The following is a 21,752-nucleotide window of genomic DNA, read 5'->3' on the forward strand; positions in this document are numbered from 1 at the left end:
ATTGATTGGCTCGATCCTGTGTAGGATCTCCATTTAGTGTTCAGAGAATGAGGAGCTTTTGACAGATTTCAGGTCGGCTCTTTTGTTTCCCTCTCAATCACATCCACACTATGAACACGCACACTCAGAGACCCACTCACATGTCCATTGTGTGTGTGAGTGAGTGTCCCGCTCTCAGCTGACCACAGATGTGAATGAGTGATTGATATTCCGCAGGCTGGGCTCCAGGGGATTGACTGAGCTTATGACCAGCTTAGCCTGTAGTCCTCGGCTTGATTGGCAGCTATAGCTTTTTTCTCTTTCCATGAACAGGGTGGGTGGCAATGTCTGTTTTTTTTTTTTTTTGCTTTTCATCTCATGGCACATTGGTCCTCACCGACATGTGCAGTACAGTTATTCATATAATTTTACAGGCACGCAAAGTTGCATTCACCAGAGTTACCAGTGAACTGCTTCACTGTACAATTACACAATTCATCTCAATCATTGAATTTACTCTTAGCACTGTCTACAGCACACACAGAGCTGTGTGTTTTAGGGATGGGCATTTCAAGAAAGGTTCTTTTTGAAAGTAGGTGGCAATTAGTCAACAAAAATTTTGAATAATCCTCCCACACTGCCTTTTTCTCTTCATATGAAATTGAACAAGGAAGCACATTCACTTTTATTTGCCTTAAAGACACGAGATGACGTAACACCATGATGCTGCACAGAGAAAAGGAAAACTAGTGTGCTTACTTGGTACAAAGTAGTGGATGACTAGGGATTGAGGTGATGAACAAAAATAAATAAATAAATAAATAAAACAATCTAGGTGAAGAACACAGATCCACATTATGAAACATCAGTGTCCTAAATCAGGAGTCGTCAGCCACATTTGTTCAAGACCCAGCTTCTTCCTAATTGAACAGTTAGGGATGGACTTTCAAATAAACGAAATTTAAATTCACATTTGGCTCTAATCAACATGTTTTTAAATATTTTCTTTTCTTTTCTTTTAATGTATGCCATTTTTAGCCTCTAAAAGTAAGCTCAGTTCCTATATCGCTGCCGGCCACAAGGGGGTGATTAAGATATTTAAGATGAATATTTCTGGGAATGTTGCGTTCTCTAACACTGAGTTTGGTGCTCATATGATTGTTGAAAAACCTGTGCAAAAAAACTAGTATTTCATTTTGATTTTCAAGCAATAAAATACCTAAGTTTGAAAGAAAACAACAATTTTAATCAAGAATGAACTGGTAAGTTTGTGTATATCAGGCAAGTGGATTTCTGTAAAATGAATCAGACATTAAACCAATCTAGACAAATTTAATCTAATTTGTTTCTAAGAATTATTTTAATTGCCTTCAGGAATAAACTAAAAGTTTTATGGGATACTTAAAAAGAAATGATCAAGAATTTTTACAGAAATTTCAGATATTTTCTTTTGAATTTTTTGGAATTTGTGTGGATTTTGGAGAGGAAACTTCCTGAGACATTCAGAACTTTTAGTTGAAATTTTGCTCATGCTTGGCTTGTTGTCCATCATCAAAACTATTTTTTACTATGTGAACACCCCCAACAACTGACAAACTGGCCAACATTAAGCCAAAACATCTGCTCTAAAACCAATCAGTGCTGTAGTTTCAGCCACCAAAAGGATTTTCAGGTGATTTTCAGGCGCCATTTTTGTTCAAAACGAATTCATGTTCAAAGACAAAGATGAGCTTTAAAACATATCAGGTTCTACTTATCCCAAATAAGTGGGACAAATTAAAAATGATTTCCATATAGAAGCTCAGGTCACAAGAGATTAATGAATGCATATACAGTAACATTTAACTTTTAATACTTGAATGTGCCTCTGTTATCTCTCTTGTTGCTGTTCTTCATACTTTTAATATGATAATATTCTGGTTTCACCTTACTGTAAGCCCATCAACCTGTCCAGTTATTTAGGACAAGTCTTTACATTAAGCACTAATTCATCTGTTGTATTTAATGTATTCTATCATAGGACTCTGTATATCACTGTCAATAAGTCATGCATCCCTAGTGTCCACGCATCACAGCATACTTCTGCTGTCTCGTTGCATGAGGATGAAATTTGTGACATCTTTTTTATTTTACCATTTCTCTGTGCTTTGCTTTTACCCGGGATAATGGACAGTGCATGATACAGCCATTAGTCTGTCACAAAGGGGCTATCTCATACTGGAACCGTGTTCTCTTCTGTTATGATCATTTTCCTGCTATCTCAGGCTCTCGCTTTGTTTCCTGTCTCAGAGGGAACAGCTCACTTGAGTCTTTAATGCTCTGTTTTTGTGCTCACTGAAAAGGCTTGCTTCCAACCAGAATGCAGAGCAGCATCACAGCCGCTATGCCGAGCCTCATCCCCCATGGAAGAGAAATAATTTATAAAATGAAAACTACATTTGTTGTGTAAATGACCACATGCTGTAGGATATTTAATCCTGCCTGCAGTCGATCCCAGTCATGTGACTTGACCTAGTTTTGTCCGCCTCCCTCTGCCTGTCTCTCCTCTTTTTCTCTCTTTCATTCTCTTTCCCACTCTCCCCCTCTCCCACAGAAGTGAAGCATTGCTTTGCTCCCCTTCTCTCCCCATATCCCTCTTTCATGAGTTTCTCCCTCTTCTTACCCTCTCTATTCTTCTCCCTTTTGGTCGCCCCTATGCTGGCTGCTGTCTGTATTTCTGTTCCTCTTTTATGACTAAGCCAAGGTTTTCTCCTCTCCTCCTGGTGTGTTAATATCGCTAACTATATTGGCAATAGCTCTACACTGAGCACAAACCATTTTCAAAAACGAATGTATCTGTCACGTGAAGGACACACACTGTCAGAGTGACAGTGATGTGACAGCAGAATATGGGTTACAAGTGAAGTCATGAGTCATCTCATCAGCCTTGACTTCCTCAAGGTTTTTACCCGACAGGAGTGCAAAATCATTTCTACACAACTGAAATGTCAACTGATGAATACTGAGCAGATCAACTTTTACTATTATGTTTTTTTTCTTGAGATAGCATTTCTCTTAGGCCGTTACTCTTCCCGTCTTCATTCAGGCAAATTCATAGTGGCCCTGATCTGCACCAGACCTTTTTTATTCTGTTCACTGATTTGTTGGTCTTGTAAAAGACACTACACAGTGTTCCATCTAAGTCATAAGTCTTTATCTACTTTTACTATCTTTTCATGCTTCTGATGGCTATATTTTATGGCTTGCATTCTTTCCACATGAGTTGGATTTGTTTCAGAGCTGAACAGTTTGTCAGAGCCTTCTTGTCTTAAAATCTTCTGTAACTTTAGGAGATAAAACTATCTGAAAAAATCTTTATTTGATGATAAAATATTATCCAATTAAGAGTTATCTTTCACTGGCATGTGTATCTTTGGCACTTATCTTTGATGGCTGAGACAAACTCCTTATTCTGTCTTTGATTTCAGACTTGTGTAAGGAGTTGGAGCGTCTTATGTATGACTTAATGAAAACAGACAAACTGTGCTTAAAAGTAATCAGACGGTGCCTCATTCTGTCGTCATGTCCATCAGTAAGTGTTTCTCCGCAGAAGTCGGTTTGCTTCCTCCCTCTCTTAGTGCTCTGTGCCCATCTGACCTGAAACACAAGTTAACACTGGTTCCTTGAAAATGGTTATTCCCTCTGCCCCAGTGAAGACAGGATGATCATAAACAGAAAGAAAAGATGGATGATACAAAAGCAAAGTGGTGCTGAAAAAGCTAATTTGAAAGCTTTAGAAGCTGGCATGCCAAATGCACCGGACTTAAGACTTTATTTTATTTTATTTTTATTTTAAAATGAAAACAAGCTCACAGATGTTATGGAACCAGCGTTGTCAAGTACAACAAGAAGAGACCGTGTTATTTAAAGTTAAAAAACTTTTGAACCATAAACTGTAGCCACTTACTTTTTTCGCCTCTGAAAGCCAATTAAGGCTGGCATTAATCTCACTCCTGCCCTGGTAGTCACAATCAGAACTGGCTTATTCTGAGAAGCTGTCACCTCATTTAAAAGAAAGTTCGACTGCTGCCAAATTTCTTCCAAAGACAAAGAAAAGGTGTGACATTTTAAAACAAAAAATGCATTAATTGTGAATCTGCAGATGTACATTTTGGATGTGAGAACAGGTAAGGTGATGTATGAGATAAACAGGTAAATAGCTAGATGGAGGTCCCTCTCAGAGCAGCTCAAGCCAGCTTGGCAAAGTCAGAAGTGTGCCGATTTGGTTGCCTCTTGGAATGCGTGGCATGTATCCCTTCCTGAAGAGCACACAAGATCACTCAGGCTTTAGAATAATACTGTAACCCATAACAAGCCTTTGCCTCAGCTGTCTCTCTCCACCAGTGAGCACTGTACACTCTGGTGATTTAACACAATACATTTGTATCTACAAGAGTTGCTTCTATTTCAAATCATATCAAGTGGTTAACATGCCATTTTAGGCTTTTATTTTCTGATGATAAAAAGCAATAATCATTTTTCTGTCACAGCAAGGCTTTGTGAAAAACACTGTTCCATGTCAAGTAAGCCTATTCACCAAGTCCAGAATCCTGACTTTGACACCAGCGGCAAAGCACAGAACAAATCATGAATCAGTTCTACTTAATGCCCACTATTGTACTCACAGCTCATGCTTGAACAGCTCCATTATCACAGAAAAGTGAAGTATTTTTCTCCCTTGAGTGGCATTCTGAGAATAAAAAGGCAAGAATGGTTGCTCTTGATTAATCACTCCTGGAGAGATTTGTTAAGGCAACACTTACAATATTTTATCATTCAAGTGTACTTGTTTTACGTCTGACTATAAAGTCTCAATAAAGTCTGACACTGTAGCATGTACAATTTTTACATAACAGGCATAAAGTGCCAAAGAGCAAGTTGATCTTTTTTGATCAGTGCTTTCTTTGGACATTTTCAGCCATTGCTGAAGACGTTTTAGGCTCATGATTTTGTCAGGCTACTTTCAGTATGAAGTGTGGGAAAATCAGTGTAATCTTTTTGGTCATTTAGAAAAAAAGATGTGTTAAAAAAAAAGTTGTGAAACTGGCGAAATTGAATTTTCTTGGTCTTCCATCAAAATGGCCAAAAATAACAAGGTGTGCTTAGAAAAAATGTTTCTACCTATTTTGTTAAATGAATAGATGGCTTGCTTGGGGCTGAGATGTTAAGTCAATATGTTTTAAAGAGTCAAGAGTTGGTAAGGAAAATAGGGTTATCTCAAAGAACAGCTGCCTTAATCTATGCCATTAATATGAGACCTGAGATGTTGATCCTTGATTCATTCTGTTGGACAGCCCTCTTGTCTCCATTCATTATCTTGGCCAGAATTTCTCATTCCAAATCCTGATTTTGCTCCGCTAGAACCCATTTCCTGTCCAAGTCTCTCATGGGCCAGCCTGGCTCAATGTCACACAATGATGCTGAATCAGTGGTATGCTCTTTACAACCAGTTTCTTGTGGTCTTGAAATCCTGGACAGGATTATTCCAATATTTTTCCCTTCTGGACTCCTCTCCCTAATGGAGCTTAACAGTCAACAGGCTGGAATCAGCATTAAAGGTTCTAAAATCCACAATTCATATTTAAATCCTCCAAGTTAAAGAGGCTTTTTAGCCAAAGAGTGCACTTAATCCCTGTTTTTAAACCTGTCCTAAAAGTGCTCTGTTTTGTGTAATTCTTTTTTCTACTGTTTTATGAATTTGAGTGGTTTTATTGTCATCCTGGTTTTGAGTGCACACCCATGCAGAGCAGCTGTGGCTCCAGATGTTTTTGTTTTAGGTTTTGAACTTTGTACCACTCCATATTAATATGTTTCACATAGAGGGCTCAAATTCACTATTTCCCACGGCAGGTTCTTTAAGTGCAGCTGTATCTTCAGTATTTTAGGAAAAGCACATTTCCAAAGATCATTAAACAGCGTCTGTCAGTTCTTAATGTTTACAAATCATTATATTTCATAGTAGGGGAGCGCAATGAAACAATATCAGTATCGCCACTGGTATTAGCTACTACAGGGCTTTTTTGCAAGACAGTGGGTTTGAACATGCAAATAAAAGATAAATGGACTTAAGATTTTCAAGTGCTTTTCTAGTCATCTGACTATTCAAAGCACTGTTTACACTGCAGGTCACGATTACCCATTCAGCCCTCATTCACTGCTATGAAGAGTGGCCATCAGTATGAGCTAATCCATACACATCAATCAAACATGACACAGTGGGAGCAAATTGCAGCCAAGTGCCCATTGACATGCTTACAGCAGCTAGACGACTCTACCTACTGATCCACACTTGCCCTATGAGCCAAAGCGGCCTCATAGAGTAAAGCAGATGGTTTTGGGTGTCAGTATTGATGAAAATGAAATGCTGCACTTCAGTGAGGTATATCTGCACTCTTTTCTCTCCAAGTTTGTGCAAATAAAACCAACGTTAAGTGAGTGCAGTTGTTGTGTGGAACGTCTCTGTCAGTCTTCTCAGACATAAATACAGGCTCTGCAGTAGACAGTATCCACTTACTTTAAAAGAAAGCAGGCTGTGGCTCTGATTGTGGTCAAAGCAGCTGTTGTAAATACTGCTCATTGCAGCTCTGCTAAAATTGAGTTAATACAATGAAAAGGAAGGTATTTCTGGCAAGTTCTTTGCAGTAAATGACCTACTCGTTGCATAGTTTCATGTTTTTATTATGAAACAGCCATATCAGGAAACGGAGTGTTTTTTAGTTGCAGCTTCATACAACGTAGTAGTAGAGAAATAACACAACGTCTTAAACAACACACTGAGAACTGAACACACAGAGACTTAAGAAGCATTTTTGTGTGTGTGTGTGTGATCTTATGCTCGGATATGAGTTGAGTATTGCATCACAGGCTTGTTTTTGGGGGAGAAGGGCATTGTCATGTTTGAAAAATGCATGTAAATGCGCAGTCCGTTTTAATTTTGCAATACTACATGTGATACCGTTACTGCAATGAAAAAAAGGTGATTTAATTTTGTGTCTCTGTCAAAGCCAGTGGTCAATGAGGAACATGTACGAGAGATGCAATCTCAAATGTTTGCGTTTCTTCTCGGATATAAAACTAGAAAAACTAAAAGTCTTCAGATTTAGTCTTACTGAATGACAGTTTTACCTTTTAACCTTTTTAACTTAAATTTTATACGTCATTAAACATTTAAAATAAGAGTTAAAGCCATGAACTTTTTTGTTTTTAAGGACAAAGACAGCCTGATTTAACAGACTAGATTTTTCTCTGCAACTGAGGGAATTTGGGCGTTTGTATGTTTAAGGGAGACAGATGTTGCTGAGGGCTATACACCGACAAAAGCGGAATGAGCCAATGGTAATGCAAATCTTTACTTAAGCATGCATCAACCTTGTCTGAAGAATCTAGGTTATAAAACATATTGTTCATCAGAGAAGAACAGAGAACGTGGGTGGCAGCACAAGTCCTTCCTTCTGTTGTGTCCTTGGTGTTTGTACATGTTTACATCCTCTCTGCATGGATTCAAGATGTACTAGGCAGGAGGAGGTTAATGGGAGACGCTGTGCTCCTGTAGAGATGAGAGTGTAGGCGTGTGGAGTCAATTTAGCGGGCTAACAGGAAGCGTGCGTTGGGACCTTCCCCCACAACTCCGGCAGGCAGCGAGTGGGGCACAGGTCGCTGTGATGCACCACACCTCTCTTTCCGCCTTGGAGCACCTTTGCTCTGCTTATGATGCATTAGATTTCCCCCTACAGAACATTCATCTCCATACTGTGAAGTGCAGTTTTAAAATCAGTTGCTTGAGGTGCTTTTCTTTGATCACTCTTAAATGTCAGCAGCAATCAAGGAAACTAAAGGCCGTGAACTCAAGCCTCAACAGCATCCGATTGCAACCATTACTCAGGACTAAAAATAGCTATTTTGATGGAGATTGAAGTAGTGCAATTCAGGGTAAATCCTATGAAATATTGGATGCATCCCCCCTGCGATCCATTAGAGGAAGCACATAAAACAAAGTTTTATCTGCCTTTCTTCTGGTGTTTCACAGCTGAGAAAGGGCCAGTGTGCGCTCTGCCAAATCTGCTAGTGTGAGCAGACAGTCCGTCATGTGAAAGGCTACTGTAAAGTTCAGCGGAGGAATAGTGGATTTTAAATGCTTCCTTGTGTCCCTTCCAGTGTGAGAGGAGCCTCTTTTACTCTCTTTTCTGAGTCCGATCACACAAATTTCATTAGAGAGGTTTGCCCAAGGAGCCGCTCAGGCTGCCAGGCTGCAGTGAGGCCCTTGTTTCCCTATTTGCCCTGAAGAAAGGTTCTGACGTGCTTAAGCAGTCTTTGAACCGGCCCCTTCTTTTCTTTCCCTCTAACCTCATTTAGCACACTCTTTATAGGTCGTTTCCACCAAGCGGTCTGGCTCAGTTCGGTGCAGAACGGCACGCATTTTTTTGCGTTTCCATAGAGCAAAAGTTGGAAAGGGTCCTAAAAAACCGACCCATACTGTCCCCCTTCTGTAGGGGTACCAATCTTACCTATCCGTACCAAAAAGGTGGAGCTACACGCACAACAATAGGGGGTTGTACTGACGTCACGTCAGTGTGCGTCGCAGCTGCTCAGCTCTGGGCTGCAAAACACGGAAGTCTGCGCTGTGAGGAGCGGGCAAAAACAGGAGAAAAACAGACTAATATCGGCTTAAATCGGGGCTATTTGGACTGAACAGAGATCTAAACTGTTTCCTAGTCTGGATATTGGTATCTGGCCACAAATGAAGTTTCCTGACGTTTATCTCGACCTGATTTTAAGAACACAAAGCAGAGCCCGTAAAACTTCGGGCTGCAGCCTATTTTAAAACGAGATCAGCACACCCAGGATTTCTGACTTAATCTGGTTTGATTTTAATACTTGAAGCCAAACTTTTACCTTAATTTTAATGTGGCGAATTCTCACAGTACAGCTCTAAACTTTCATATTTTGTCATATAAACTGTTAAAGACTAGCTATATTCACATATTAACGTACAGTTACGATGCAAAACATCTCTGTACACATATTCCATCAGCTGAGGAGCTGTACTGACATTAGTAAATATAATAAAGGTGTAGTTATTTTTTTAAAAGCACTTTTAGCTGAAGTAAAGCTATTTAATGCTTATTCCCTACTGATTTCTGTCACGCATTCCTCTTGCGCTGCATGTGACTTTACATTCATAGCCTTTACAGCCCGCCCACCAAGTGAGGGCACAGGTGTCTGTGGAAACACAAATTATTGGGGGTTTAGCGTACCAAACCATACCAAACTGGGCTAAGTCAAACCGGACCCCCTGATGGAACACGGCTTTGGTTTCTCCCCCACTTCACCCCACCTCTCTGCCTGCCTGCAACTGCTCATCTGTTGCCTACCTTTGGCTTCATCCTGTCATAGCAAGTGAGATAAATGACTGTTATAAATAATCTGAAACCCCTGCTTTGGTGTCATATAAGCTTAACCCTGGGTCTGGTTAATGTTTGATACAAAGGTCTGAGAAAAAAAGAAGTTCATCCCTGTGGGAAAGGAAGACCTGAGAAACTGGGGCAAAATGGTCCAGCTGACTAAATAGGCTAATATGATATTCAGTATGAAATGGTCCTTTAATACTTTCTTGATTACTTCTATAGCCGTTATGAATGCAGGTTTACTTGAAGTTTGGGAGCCATAGAATTTGTTTTTGACATGCAGTCAGATATGAAAGATTGTTACTTCAACCAGTCCAGTGACTCACAGCGGTGGCAGGGTTGGTTGTTCACACTAAAAATTACTACCGTATTGGAAGGAAGCCTGTGGGTGGAACATTGCCATGGCTGATTTTGCCATAACCACAACCACAATTTGAGCTTGTTGTCTCCAGACACGTGTTGTCTTTATAAAGTGGCAGACTTCTGTCTGGCTGTGCAAGAGCAGTCATAACCCTGGTGTCAAAACTGGCGGTTTGGAAACAGTTTTGCAGCTAGACAATCTGTCTAATTTAGAATGTCAAAGGTTAATTTTTGCCCTTCGATGCATTTCAGATCAACAAGTCATTCCTCTTTGCAAATGATGTTTTGCAAACTGTATTCATTTTTTGAAATATGTTAGAACTGATGTTGATTGTGTTGTATTTTTACCACGTTTGGCAATTTTCAGAAACTAGAACACCTTGCCTATCCATTTTGGCCATACAGTTCTTGTTTATTTTTGAATTGCAAATGGCCTAAACAGCCTTATCAGCCAGATTTCATTGAAAAGATATGATTCAATACTTATTTTCCCTGATCAACAAAACTGATCACCTTTGACTATTTCTCTGGTGTCTGTAGCTGAGGGAAGCTGTGTGCATGCAGGGTTGTGTAATCTTACCTTCTGTCTAGTTTACAATGCTGGTGTCACAGTTTAACTGGTGCTGAATTAACTGATGATACTGCAGCAGGTGTTCTGTAGGATTTAGGGATGTGCATGATTAGCCAGCTAAATAGAAAAAAAATCCCTTTGTCGTCAGTACTAGAATTATGAGTTGGTTAAAATAATCAACATTTCTATCATTTCGGGCCCAGAATCCCAGGCAAACACTCCATTTAAACCAGGGGAGTCCAAACTTTGGCCTTGGGACCAAATGTGGCCCACACTGTGTTGTATTTCTTTGTTTCAGCACAAGGTAATGCTACCATGCAAATTCTGTAAACATTTTGACAAGATATCTTGATTAATAATGCCCTGATAGATTATTGCAGCAAATAGCAGCACCAATCAGATTTCAGGGGGCCTAGCCTAGGGCCAAGTGGGGCCCCCTAAAACTGAATGGTTCCCCAAAATCCTAAAATGACAGTTTATTGCCCTTGTCAGCTATTAACTAGCCATTTAGTTGTACTCAATCACTAAGCTTTTATTTAACTTACATTGGATTAGTCTTACTAACTTTTGCATTCTCTGGAATATGAAACCATACTTTAATATTTCTGTATGTTTTCCTCAGTGAAAAAAGTTTGGACACCCCTTATCCAAATAATAATAATATCCAAAATAATAGTCACTGTAGTTCTTAATGACTGATACCTCACTGCCACATTTTTTTATTATTATTATTTTTTATTTTAGATTTTAAACAGTTTAGAAAAATTCTAGACATTTTAGAGAACAGCTCAAATTAAAAGCAAATGTAGTTCAACTTTCCTTGTTGCAATGATAATAGTTGTATTCTTGCAAAGTTCATCTTTTTCAGTTCTACCTTCTCTGTAGATGCCTTGCAGCTTTAAATGCCATGCCAGGGCAACTGCCACTTTCATTATCCTGGGGTTGTGTGAAAGTGCAGACTCAGTTTCAGACATAGTAGGCAGGCATGTGTTTTTGAAAGAGCAGTTACAGAAAGGTGCTCTTGTTCATTTCAAAAGCGCCTCAGTTTGGGTCTTGCAAAATACTGTGGCTTAATAAGTCATTCAATAAAGCTGTCCAGTTAACTTTTTATTGCCGGTCCAGACCTCAACAGCGGTTGGTTTTGTGACTCACAACTCAAGAAACACATACAAGTTGCAGATCTTAGTCACTCTTGTGTTTTTCTTGAAGCATGGACTTTTTGTACCATTTACCATCCTGTCATTCTGCTCAGGGAAATTTGGGTTTGTTATTACTGAATCTGAGAATGATGTCTTCAAGCCAAGGTCTTCATGGGTATCTGTTTCTGCAGATTTGTCTGATCCTCCATTAGAAGTGAGAGTAGCCCTACGGTGGTTGATGTTATCTAATTCTTTCAAGGAAGGACAGATTTCAGCTATAGTATGGGGTTCATGTGAAAACCAGACTATAATCGGTTCCTCTGTGAGCAAGCTACTTGTACCTCGACTCAAGTGTCACTGTATTGTTGGGTTCACACAACATACCAAATAAAGCATGGCACATTGTGGGGAGGATGCAGAGGAAGAAAGCTCATGTCTTCATGGTCTGGGACCCACCTGGCTTTCTCCTATTGACCTGTTCACTGTCTAGTTTGACTGTTGAAAGGCCCACAAAGTCTCATGAATGGGGTTTGACTTTAGGTTGTGAATGTAAACCAAAGATGGACATTCTAAATCTCAAAGCTGTGCAGTGAGGCAGAGAAAGATATAAAATCAACAATGAAAGGATTATTGTGTGTACATCAAAGCCGTTCTTCTCTCAGGTATAATGGTTTGATCAGCATGGAGGCATCGCCTGCAGTAATCTTTATGAGATTTCCTTTTAGTTATTGTGATAGATCTTCTCAGGTTTTGTTCTGGTTGAGATAAATAAGAGCTTAGAGGCATGCTTGCATGTTTTTTCCCTCAGAAATGGATATCATCAAGGGGGAGGGAAGACATTTTGCTGATAAAGCAGATGCAGTGTTCAAAAAGAAGTGTTTTATTATCAGCTGTTAGGTTTTGTGATACTTTAGCTCCTCACAGCGAGCTTACTTAAGTTAAGAAAAGATAGAGCTCATTGGCTTTGGATTAAGAGTCATACTTGATGCCTTTCATCAAGGAAAATGGCATAATAATAACAATAAATTTGTCTGACTCCCTTGAAAAAATGACTAAATTTGTGCTATTTTTTTGAATTGGGAATTCCCCAGTCATGCATTTGCTGCTGCAGGTTCTGATAACAATCATCTGTGAAGGAGATTGGTCAATAATGATACTGATCATATTTTTCGTGTTATGATAGGGCCGCTGGTTTACTAGCGAGTGAGTCTACTTAGCTACTGAACCTTGCACAGGATGCAGCATAACCTGATAAAAGTCATCCTTATTCAGTCAATAACTTGACTTACTTAGCTTGTTCCACGGAGCAGTACAAAAACCTCTCAATGAGGAATGCAATAAGTATGCAATAGGAAAGAAAACTGAATTACACAATGTGATGATTAATTATTTACACAGGTTAATTTATGTGAACCATTTAACATATGTATTACCAGGATGAAATAAGATCTAGGTATTTAGTAGGCTAAACAGTGCAAATAATCCAACCATTTAAGGGCAGTAAGTCAAGGAACAATAACACATAGGCATGATGCAAAAAATGGATGCCTGCTCTACCAAATGAGCAAACTCCCAAGCTTACTAGTACTGCTGTACTCAATAATCCATATTTAATTTATATATATAGATAATAATATGTTTCTTTATTCAACAGTCAGTCCTTGCACTGTTCTTACCGAACTGTCACCATTTGGGGGTCACAGTTCGGTGCACATAAAGAAACACAAAGAAGTAAAGTTAACTACAGGTTCAGTAAGTAGAGGAGCGACGAGACTGAGACCTGCTCACTTCCTCTTTAAAAAGCATGTGGATGTAAAGCAGAGAGGGTTGAGGATTTAACCGCTGCTTATACATTTTGAAGGCCATACGCTGATAAACAGAAGTATAGAACAGCTGCTACTAGTGTGTATTTAATCTCCTTTAAAATGCCCCATCTTGGTGAGTGGCCACCCTGTGTTTACATGAGCTGTTGTGCAGTCCTTGACTGACAAATATAATTAAATTATAGTTAAATATAATTAAACATAATTAAGCACGAGTAATACACACTAACCAGTGTTCTCTACTGTATACAGCCATTAATATGTTGTTTAATAACAACTACATGATGGCGTCACAGCACACCACATAATCAGAAATATGATCCCTTAAAAAGGCTTTAAAATACAGGCATCATTACATTGTATTCATTTTATCATTCTAAGGAGACATTTGACTAATTCAGTCGGTACCTATAAAAGTACCAAATTTGATACCCATCCCTACCACAGGCTGTACCAACTGTTACAGGCGGTTGTTAAACTAGAAGGATAAAACTGTATGCTACACTACTGTCAGCTTAACAGTTATGAATGAAGAACACATTGGATTTAGGCCTACAACTTTGGAACATTTATATTCCTTTTTTTTAACAATGAATCAAATCTGCACCAAAGCATGACCCAGAAACTGAGGTGCGAACCAAACTGTGCCCTCTGTGAACCCTTGCACCCCTAATTGTTACTATTAATGAAACTCAAATGGGACATTTTAACTGCAGCATTTTATATTGTGTGGGTTTTTATTTTCTTGAACAAAACTGAAAGGGACACATAGCAACCAGGCTTATGATTTTACATTTTGCTAGCCTTAATCTACAAAACATATAATGTTAGATGCTACTACTCATGTATCACTTACATGACCTTGATGGACTCTGTGGACCTGGGGCATACATTAGACTGGATTTTGTTGTCTGAGGTGATGATTTGCTGTTGTGATATGCTATCTCTACTTTAAAATGGACATTCTGAGGCTCATTTCTTTTGTTTTTAACCTGCAGTTAGCCCACACTTTCAACATTTTCTGTCTTTTCAACTGGGTTGTCTGTTTTTTTGAGCTATTAAGATTTTCTTCTCTCCCTTCTTCCATGATTTTCATGCCTCACATCACCTTTACTGCACATTACGTTACATCCACAGCAGAAGTAAGTGCATCGTGCCACTTAAACATCCATGCAGAATGCCATGCGACACAACACACTGCATGGCTGTCCCTGTTTAAACCATTAACATGTATGTATACATAATTGATTTAAATGAAGCCTCGAGGCAATTTTAGTAATCGAGTTACTCAAATTATTCGCAGAATCGTTTCAGCTGTAGTGCTTACTACTTCTTGGATAGTAATTCACTTGTCTAATTACAATGTACAGAGTGCCTCTCTCAGCCACAAACACCACAGTATAAACCACAGGTGATCTAATTGGTTACTACAAGCACTGGCTCTAGTCTACCCTTCACATATTTATGGGAATCATTTCACAACAGATTTAAATGGAAGAAAAAGATGGAAAAATGGAATAAGTGGCAAAATAGAAAGACGTCAATGGAAAACACAAAAGAACAGAATGTTGTGAAAGATACCTTTTACATGTGTTGTTGTGCAGGAGAACTTTGTCTGTCTAGCACTAGTTGTGGAGCTCTGCATCTCAATACCACTAAAGGTGAATGACATTCATGACTGTAACCATGGCGATTGATAGCCTGTCTTTCTGCGTCCTCTACTAGGGCAGAATCCTGATGAGTCCCACGTGGGAAAGGCTCCTTTTTTGTTGCTTTTTTATTGCACCTGGGAGATGCATTACAGGCCCAATGAACTTTGACCTTGGGCTTGATCACCCTGGCAACTTGGGACACGAAACAATCGTTATGCTTTAAAGAGACTTCGGCTGCAATCCCTTAAAATCTCATAAATGGGTGAATGTATTTCATTCAAAAGACTGGGGTTTGAAGGAACTTATAAAATCCTGGAGCACTTTCACTGATGTATCTGTGATAAATGGGAATTGTCTGTTAATCAAAATACTTGGGCTGCATGCTCTTATCAGTACATTTTGTCATCATGGCAAATTTACACACCTTTGTTTCATTAGAGCCTTGTCATTAGGCCTCCCTTTTATTAGCCTTATATCAATAAAAATCCTTCTTTCATTAGTGGACCGTCTCAAAGGCTTGCCTTCATTAGCACAAGGCTGTAAATGCTGGATGCGATTTCATTAGCAGTCCTTCTTTAATGAGGAAACCCCCAGCATGTTTACATTGCTCTGATCCTCCATGATCGTTTGTAAGGATGACTCTGATTGGCTGCTGGGAGAACATTTGAACTTGTCCCCTGAAGATTGGATCCTACAGTTATTGAAGCCAATGAGATCCTCGCTGCTGAGAAGCGAAGCTCAAGATCAAACACTTCTATAATCAGGGTCCTGCTAAAGTATAAGGGCTAAGATATATTGATGAAGTATGATAGAGCAGTTTTAATGACAGGACGTGTACCAACCTTATTATTTATGACAGATCCTGAACCTGCACATACACGCCCAAGCTATCGCTTCTTTCATCATTTACATCAAGGCGTGAGAAGTAAAGGCCTTCAAAATGATTTATGATGCCAACACAAAAAAGACAAGTTCATGGCCTAAAATCAAAAGTTTCTCAAATGTTTAAGCCAACTTCATGTTCACTGGATCATTTTTTTGTTATATTTCTCTGGTGTAATTTAGAGATCTTTATGTATTACATTGAAAATATCAAAGGAAAAAGCTTCTTGTTCAGGGACACGCTAATTTGTTCCTTTTCTGGTTCTCTCTTAAAGCTCCAGGTAAAATTCCAAGTGTTTGAACACCAAACTTGAGCATTACTCAGTCCCACTGGAACTTTATTTCATATCAGAGGGCCTGCAGTATCAGGCAGCTGCTGTCTGCTTAGTTTACTCCTGATTTTGGGAAAGTACAAGCTGACTTGAAGGCAGAGCTCATATGTTCCTGCCTTAATGTTCAGTGACATAGCTCAGAGCTCTATACCATGTGTCACTGTTTGGCCTCTAACCTCTTTATGCAATCAGGAATGTGCTGGATTGTTGTGGATTGAGTAGAGCTTTTACGCATAAAAGTTTTACAAGATTTTTTCCAGATTTGTATGCATTTGATTTATCCAGATGAGACAGAAAAAAATGCAAACTTTTGCAAGATGTGACCAAGGTTCCTGAAAAAAAAAGAACCTCAGTTGAAACTACTACTACATGAGTTTTTGCATTGTTTTGTACCCACAACCCGAAACAGAATAAGCAGTGTAGATATTGGGTTTAAATTCACTGTGCTTTAAGAATTTTACTTTTTGATATCCTCATGCTGTATATGGTTCAAAAACTGAACAAACTGTGACTAATGTAAGCTAGATTTTTTTTTTTTACTTTGCTTTAAGATAAGTAAATGTAGTCTGTACATAGTCTGTCTGGCCTCCTGATGGACTATTACCTTCAGGAGGCCAGAGCAGCACAGGGCCAAGGTTGACACAGCAGAAAAGATGTATGCTCCTGTACCTTGCCTGACCTGCTTTGGAATTAAAAAGGGCAAGATGCTTCTCTCGAAGATCAAATATGTATTTTCATAACATTTGTCATATATTGAAATCAATATTTATTCTTTGTTTTTGCATTTTATTGGTTGTGTAATTGGAAATATTTGCAACATTTTTTGTCCAGATTGCAGGATTTTAATCTGGGCTGTCAGGCAATAACAATTTTTTTTACAGTGATTAATCTCAGAAATCTGTATTTAATCACAATTAATCTCCACATTTTATCATTCTCCCATTTGCATTTTAACCGGTTTTGCCTCACACTGGATTTTAGGGTTTTTACCATCTTGAATAATTCACCTTCAGTATGGACAGACATGCTTTTATTTTGAAAGAAAGTGAGGAACTTCAGGTAGATCAAAGATTATGGAATCAGGAGCTTAACCGCAGAGAACTTGTGAGAGAAATACAATATGCAGATGACTTTCAGCTTGTCCACTGAGCTGACTGGATAACAATTTCAATGTTTCACAAGATGTGATATCCACTTCATATTGTTTTTGCAAAGTCAAACATGACTGTACATCACTTTTTTCATAGTGTGTCTAAGATACAAATAGGCTGTTAGCAGATATTTAGTGAATCTGTGAATAAATTCTGTTTCAAGAAATTTCTTCATAAGTGTGTCTTTGCACATGTCTTATATCACATAGAGACAGGTTTAAATTCAACTCATGTAGTGACATGAGAGCTGCAAAAAGTTTGGGCACCTTGAAAGTTTCCAAAGAAAACTGAAACTGCTCACCTCGGCCTTGTGTAGCTTGTGAGGGGAACAACTTGTCTTTTTTTAGGATTCTGAAATGACTTGAAAGCGTTTGCTTTACTTCAAAAACACTTGGTAGAAATACGGCAATTCCCATTTTGCAGCTCAATGCAAACCCAGTTTGTGGTGAAGATAAATACTGCTGCATCCATATGAATTATCAGGTAGGTCAGTGCCCATACACAAGCTGACATTATCTCTGTGTATTTACTGTGCATTCAGGAAGTATTCAGCCCTCTTCACCTTTTTTCCAATTTTGTTACGTTGCAGCCTAATGCTACAGTCGAAAAAAATCATTTTCATTCTCATGAATGTATGATCACTACCCCATCATGAAAAAGTGAAAACAGAACTTTGAAAATGTTTGCAAGTTTATTAGAAATAAATAATTATTAAAGCCTTTGCAAAAACCCTTGAAATGTATCTTGGGTATCTTGGGTTCCTCCATTTCTTTTGATGGCTTTCGAAATGTTTCTACACCTTGTTTTGAGTCCACCTGTGATAAATTGATTGGACATGATTTGGAAAGGCACACACCTCTCTATAGAAGGCCTCACAGCTGACAATGCTTATCAAAGCAAAACCCAAGCCATGAGGTCAAAGGAACTGTCTTCAGAACTCAGAAACAGGATTGCTGCAAGGCACAGATCTGAGGAAGGGTACAAAAAAAAGTTCTGATGCACTGAAGGTCCCAAGAGCACAGTGGCATCCATAGCTCTCAAATGGAAGAATACAACCAGGACTCTCGAAAGAGCTGGTTGCATGGCAACACTAGGCAATCGAGGGAGAAGGGCCTTAGCAAGTGAGGTGACCAGGAACCCAGTGCTCCATCCGACAGAGCTCCAATGATCCTGTGTGGAGTTAGGACAGAGTTCCAGGACAACCATCACTGCAGCTACAAAGTTGCAAAGGGTCTAAATACTTAAAGCAATGTGATATGTCAGTTTTTATTTGTAATGAATTATCAAAAAAAAAAAAAAACAGTTTTCACTTTTTCATAGGTGCTGATTGTAGATTAACAAGAGTTTTTTTGTTTGTTTTTTACAGTAACTGCAGGCTGCAACATCACAAAACTGAAAAACAGTGAAGGGGGTCAGAATGCTTTCTAAATCCACTATTTGTAGAATAACATCCTGCAGTTTTTTCATATTTCATTGCATTGTTGAAAGAAAAGATATCACAGTGTCCATTTTTCACTCCACTGCTATATTAAGTTAATGTGTTAATATTATGTACAAATTACAATTGGACACTTCTGTTAGAAGGATAAAAGAAAAATAAAACATCTGCATGACTTGAAAATTGCACTGATCTGGAAAAACATTGGAATCGTGTGTTGGATTTATACTATAGAGTTGACTCATCCTCCTGGAGTAACAACAAATATACAGCTTCCTCCCTCGGACACAGTTTGACTCAAGCTTAGTCATCTCTTTCATTTTTATCATGCAAAATCATTTTCCTCGTGCTTTTTCAGCATGCCTTTACTCCTAATTACATCAATAAAAGCACGCTTTGGAGTCTCCTCTCATGTTTTCACTTGACATTTTGAAACATCTGATAACAATGATAGCAACATGATGCAAAGCATGCAATCAGATCAGTTGAATGAGGAAAGAACATGTTTACTCTATGTTTAATGAGCCGGTCAGAATGGGCTTTTTGTGTGTTTTATTTGATTTTTGATATTCAGGAGGATATCAGTCTGTCTAGCTGTCTTTCTCTCTTTGGTCAAAACTTGATTTGGATCATCTGTCCTTAGTAGTAATCAAACATTTAAAACAACGTTGGGAATGCAACCCTCCTGCTCTCTCACATCCACATAACTGCACATGCACATGCACACACTGCTTGCACAGCATTAGAAGCAGAACATATCAGCATCCCAGACAGCTTATCATGGGGAACTAATTCAATATCCCTTCGCCTGTTTTAAATGTCATTTTCTGAGCTCATCCGGAGTGACATGTTTTTCATGGTGGCAATAAAGGGGCTTTATTGGGCTCAGAACACAGCGAGGGGGGGGGGGCTCCTGCGGCTGCTTTTCTTGATGTTTTCCAGAAATCTAAAGGTCCTCATGAGAAACGAATAAAGTTTGGATTTGCAATGATCTACCGATGCCAATGTGATCCGCATGAGCTACCAAGTCGATGAAGGCACAGCGAATCCTCCTTTAAGCAGACAAAAGTCAAGTTCACACAGAGGTTTCTTCTCTGAAGCCATGGTGTCAATCATGAAATGAAATGTCACTCATATGCTTGGAGAAGTCTGCGGATTTTAGGGAAATAATAGTGACAGGGTTAGTCTGGGTCAGAGTTTTGCATACATTTGAAAGCTTTTATTTAATTTATGCTATATTTGGTTCAAAGTTCCTCATTCTCCTTCAAAATTTAAAACTAGAGTCCATATTATATATATATATATATAAAATTTGTTTTTGACAATCAACTGTAAGTTGACTTGATGTCCTTCCTCATAGCTGGATAATGTCAGTGACAGTTGAATGCTGGTCCAATGGGGGGGCTTCTCAGTTGCTTCATTGTGTCGGATAATGACTTCCCTATTGAAAATGACCTCCTTGACCTCAGAGAGAGACAGTATGGCGGCTTCGTCCTGTGCCTCAAGGCACTTCGGCCCAGTCTGGCATTTTGTCTGCTAACATGGATCCCATCTCTGTCCACTTTTTGCTGTCCTCTTGGCCCGCTTTACGGGCCCTGTATAGTACAGGACCCATCTATTTTCAGGGTGCAGTCACCCAGCTGACATGAGCAGTGAGCCGGGGAGGCAGCACCGGTGAGGAGGTTAGAGTCAAGGCCATCCATCCATAGAGCTGTAAATGTGAGAGGTTAGCAGGGTCTCATGCTGGTACAGTGCTGGCAGGAATATATACACAAATATTCTACCCCATTTACTCAATGAGCCTCAAACAAAAGCCCCTCAAGGCAGGCTCAAAATTTTGGCATTTGCCTTTTTCTGCTTGAGTTGGCCTTTATTGTACCCGTGTTGTATTCTTGAAAAGAGTTCTGTATGTCAGCGTATGGAAGTCTTTTTATGTCTTTGTCTGATCTTTCTATGCCTAATGTTTTTCTTCTGTTTCTCTTTGTATAGGGTTCCTGAAGCCCCAGTGCTCATTGGCCCCTCCAATGCAGCGAGGTCGCTCAGGAGAAGGTTGTTCCTGTCTGACTGGCATGTGTCCCCTCCATCAGCGTCGCCTATCCTCAGGTAACACTCACTGGGTAAACAAAGCTTGTGCTTTTCGGGTACTTGTAATCTTTGGCAAAGTGCTTAGGGAATATTACAAGGTCAGAACTACATTTGATATATTTGTGCACTCATTAAAATAGAGCATGGAAACATAATAGATGTGTTATGTTGTAGGTGCATCAAGATAACAAAAATATATTCAAAATTCACCACATGAGCTGATACAGCTGGAGAAACTGACCTTAAAATTGTCCGAAATAACATCTCATCTTATTTAGTTTAATTTGCTTTCTAGACATCAAAGGCAACTTAAAATGATGGTTTGCAGAGATCATTACGTTGTAACATAGCTTTTTTAAATTAAATTTAGCAAATTATCTCCATCAGTTCCTTTGATCATTAACTTTATGGCTTTTTTCAACACACATGCGTGCAAATCCAACCTCCTGGTCAGAGACATAGATGTAGGGCAGTGCAAGTTTTTATGCTTAATGATCCTGATGAGATAACCATCAAGTCAGGGTCTCATATCACTGGATGATGTCAGTAACCTGCCTGGTGTGGGGCCTGTGAGGAGACAGAGCCATGCAGAAAATGTTGTTCATGCTGATACATTTGTCACTTCATCCTGAAGTCTTGCTCTATCTGTAGTGTCAGTGCTGTGACCGGCTGAGCTGCCTGTCATGTGGGGAAGCATGACTCAATCTGTAAGACCAAGTTGTATAAGCACAGCAGATCCAGGACTAGGGATGGAGACAGATCTTTTTTTGACACATTGTCTTATTAGTGCTCCTTAATGATCCAAGCCCTCACCAGTACCACTATCAATACTTTATACTGTTACTTTCTACCACACTGAAAAGTTGTTTAGGTGGTGGTAAATAATTTTACCTCCAA

General features: G+C 39.1%; 1 protein-coding gene across 5 annotated transcripts in view; it reads left to right on the forward strand.

The window, feature by feature from the left end:
* The window catches only part of rxraa (retinoid X receptor, alpha a), a 164,056-nt gene that overhangs the window by 19,970 nt on the left and 122,334 nt on the right, over positions 1-21,752 (forward strand). For all 5 annotated transcript variants that reach the window (XR_005993185.1, XM_041810643.1, XM_041810645.1 and 2 more), the window contains exon 2: positions 20,760-20,873. Coding sequence is in view for 4 of the 5 variants with exons in the window: in XM_041810643.1 (XP_041666577.1) it covers positions 20,760-20,873 (114 nt within the window). In the remaining variant the exon portion in view is untranslated. The remainder of the gene's footprint in view (positions 1-20,759; positions 20,874-21,752) is intronic.

This window comes from Cheilinus undulatus, linkage group 17, assembly GCF_018320785.1.
Source record: "Cheilinus undulatus linkage group 17, ASM1832078v1, whole genome shotgun sequence".
Classification (NCBI taxonomy): Eukaryota; Metazoa; Chordata; class Actinopteri; order Labriformes; family Labridae; genus Cheilinus; species Cheilinus undulatus.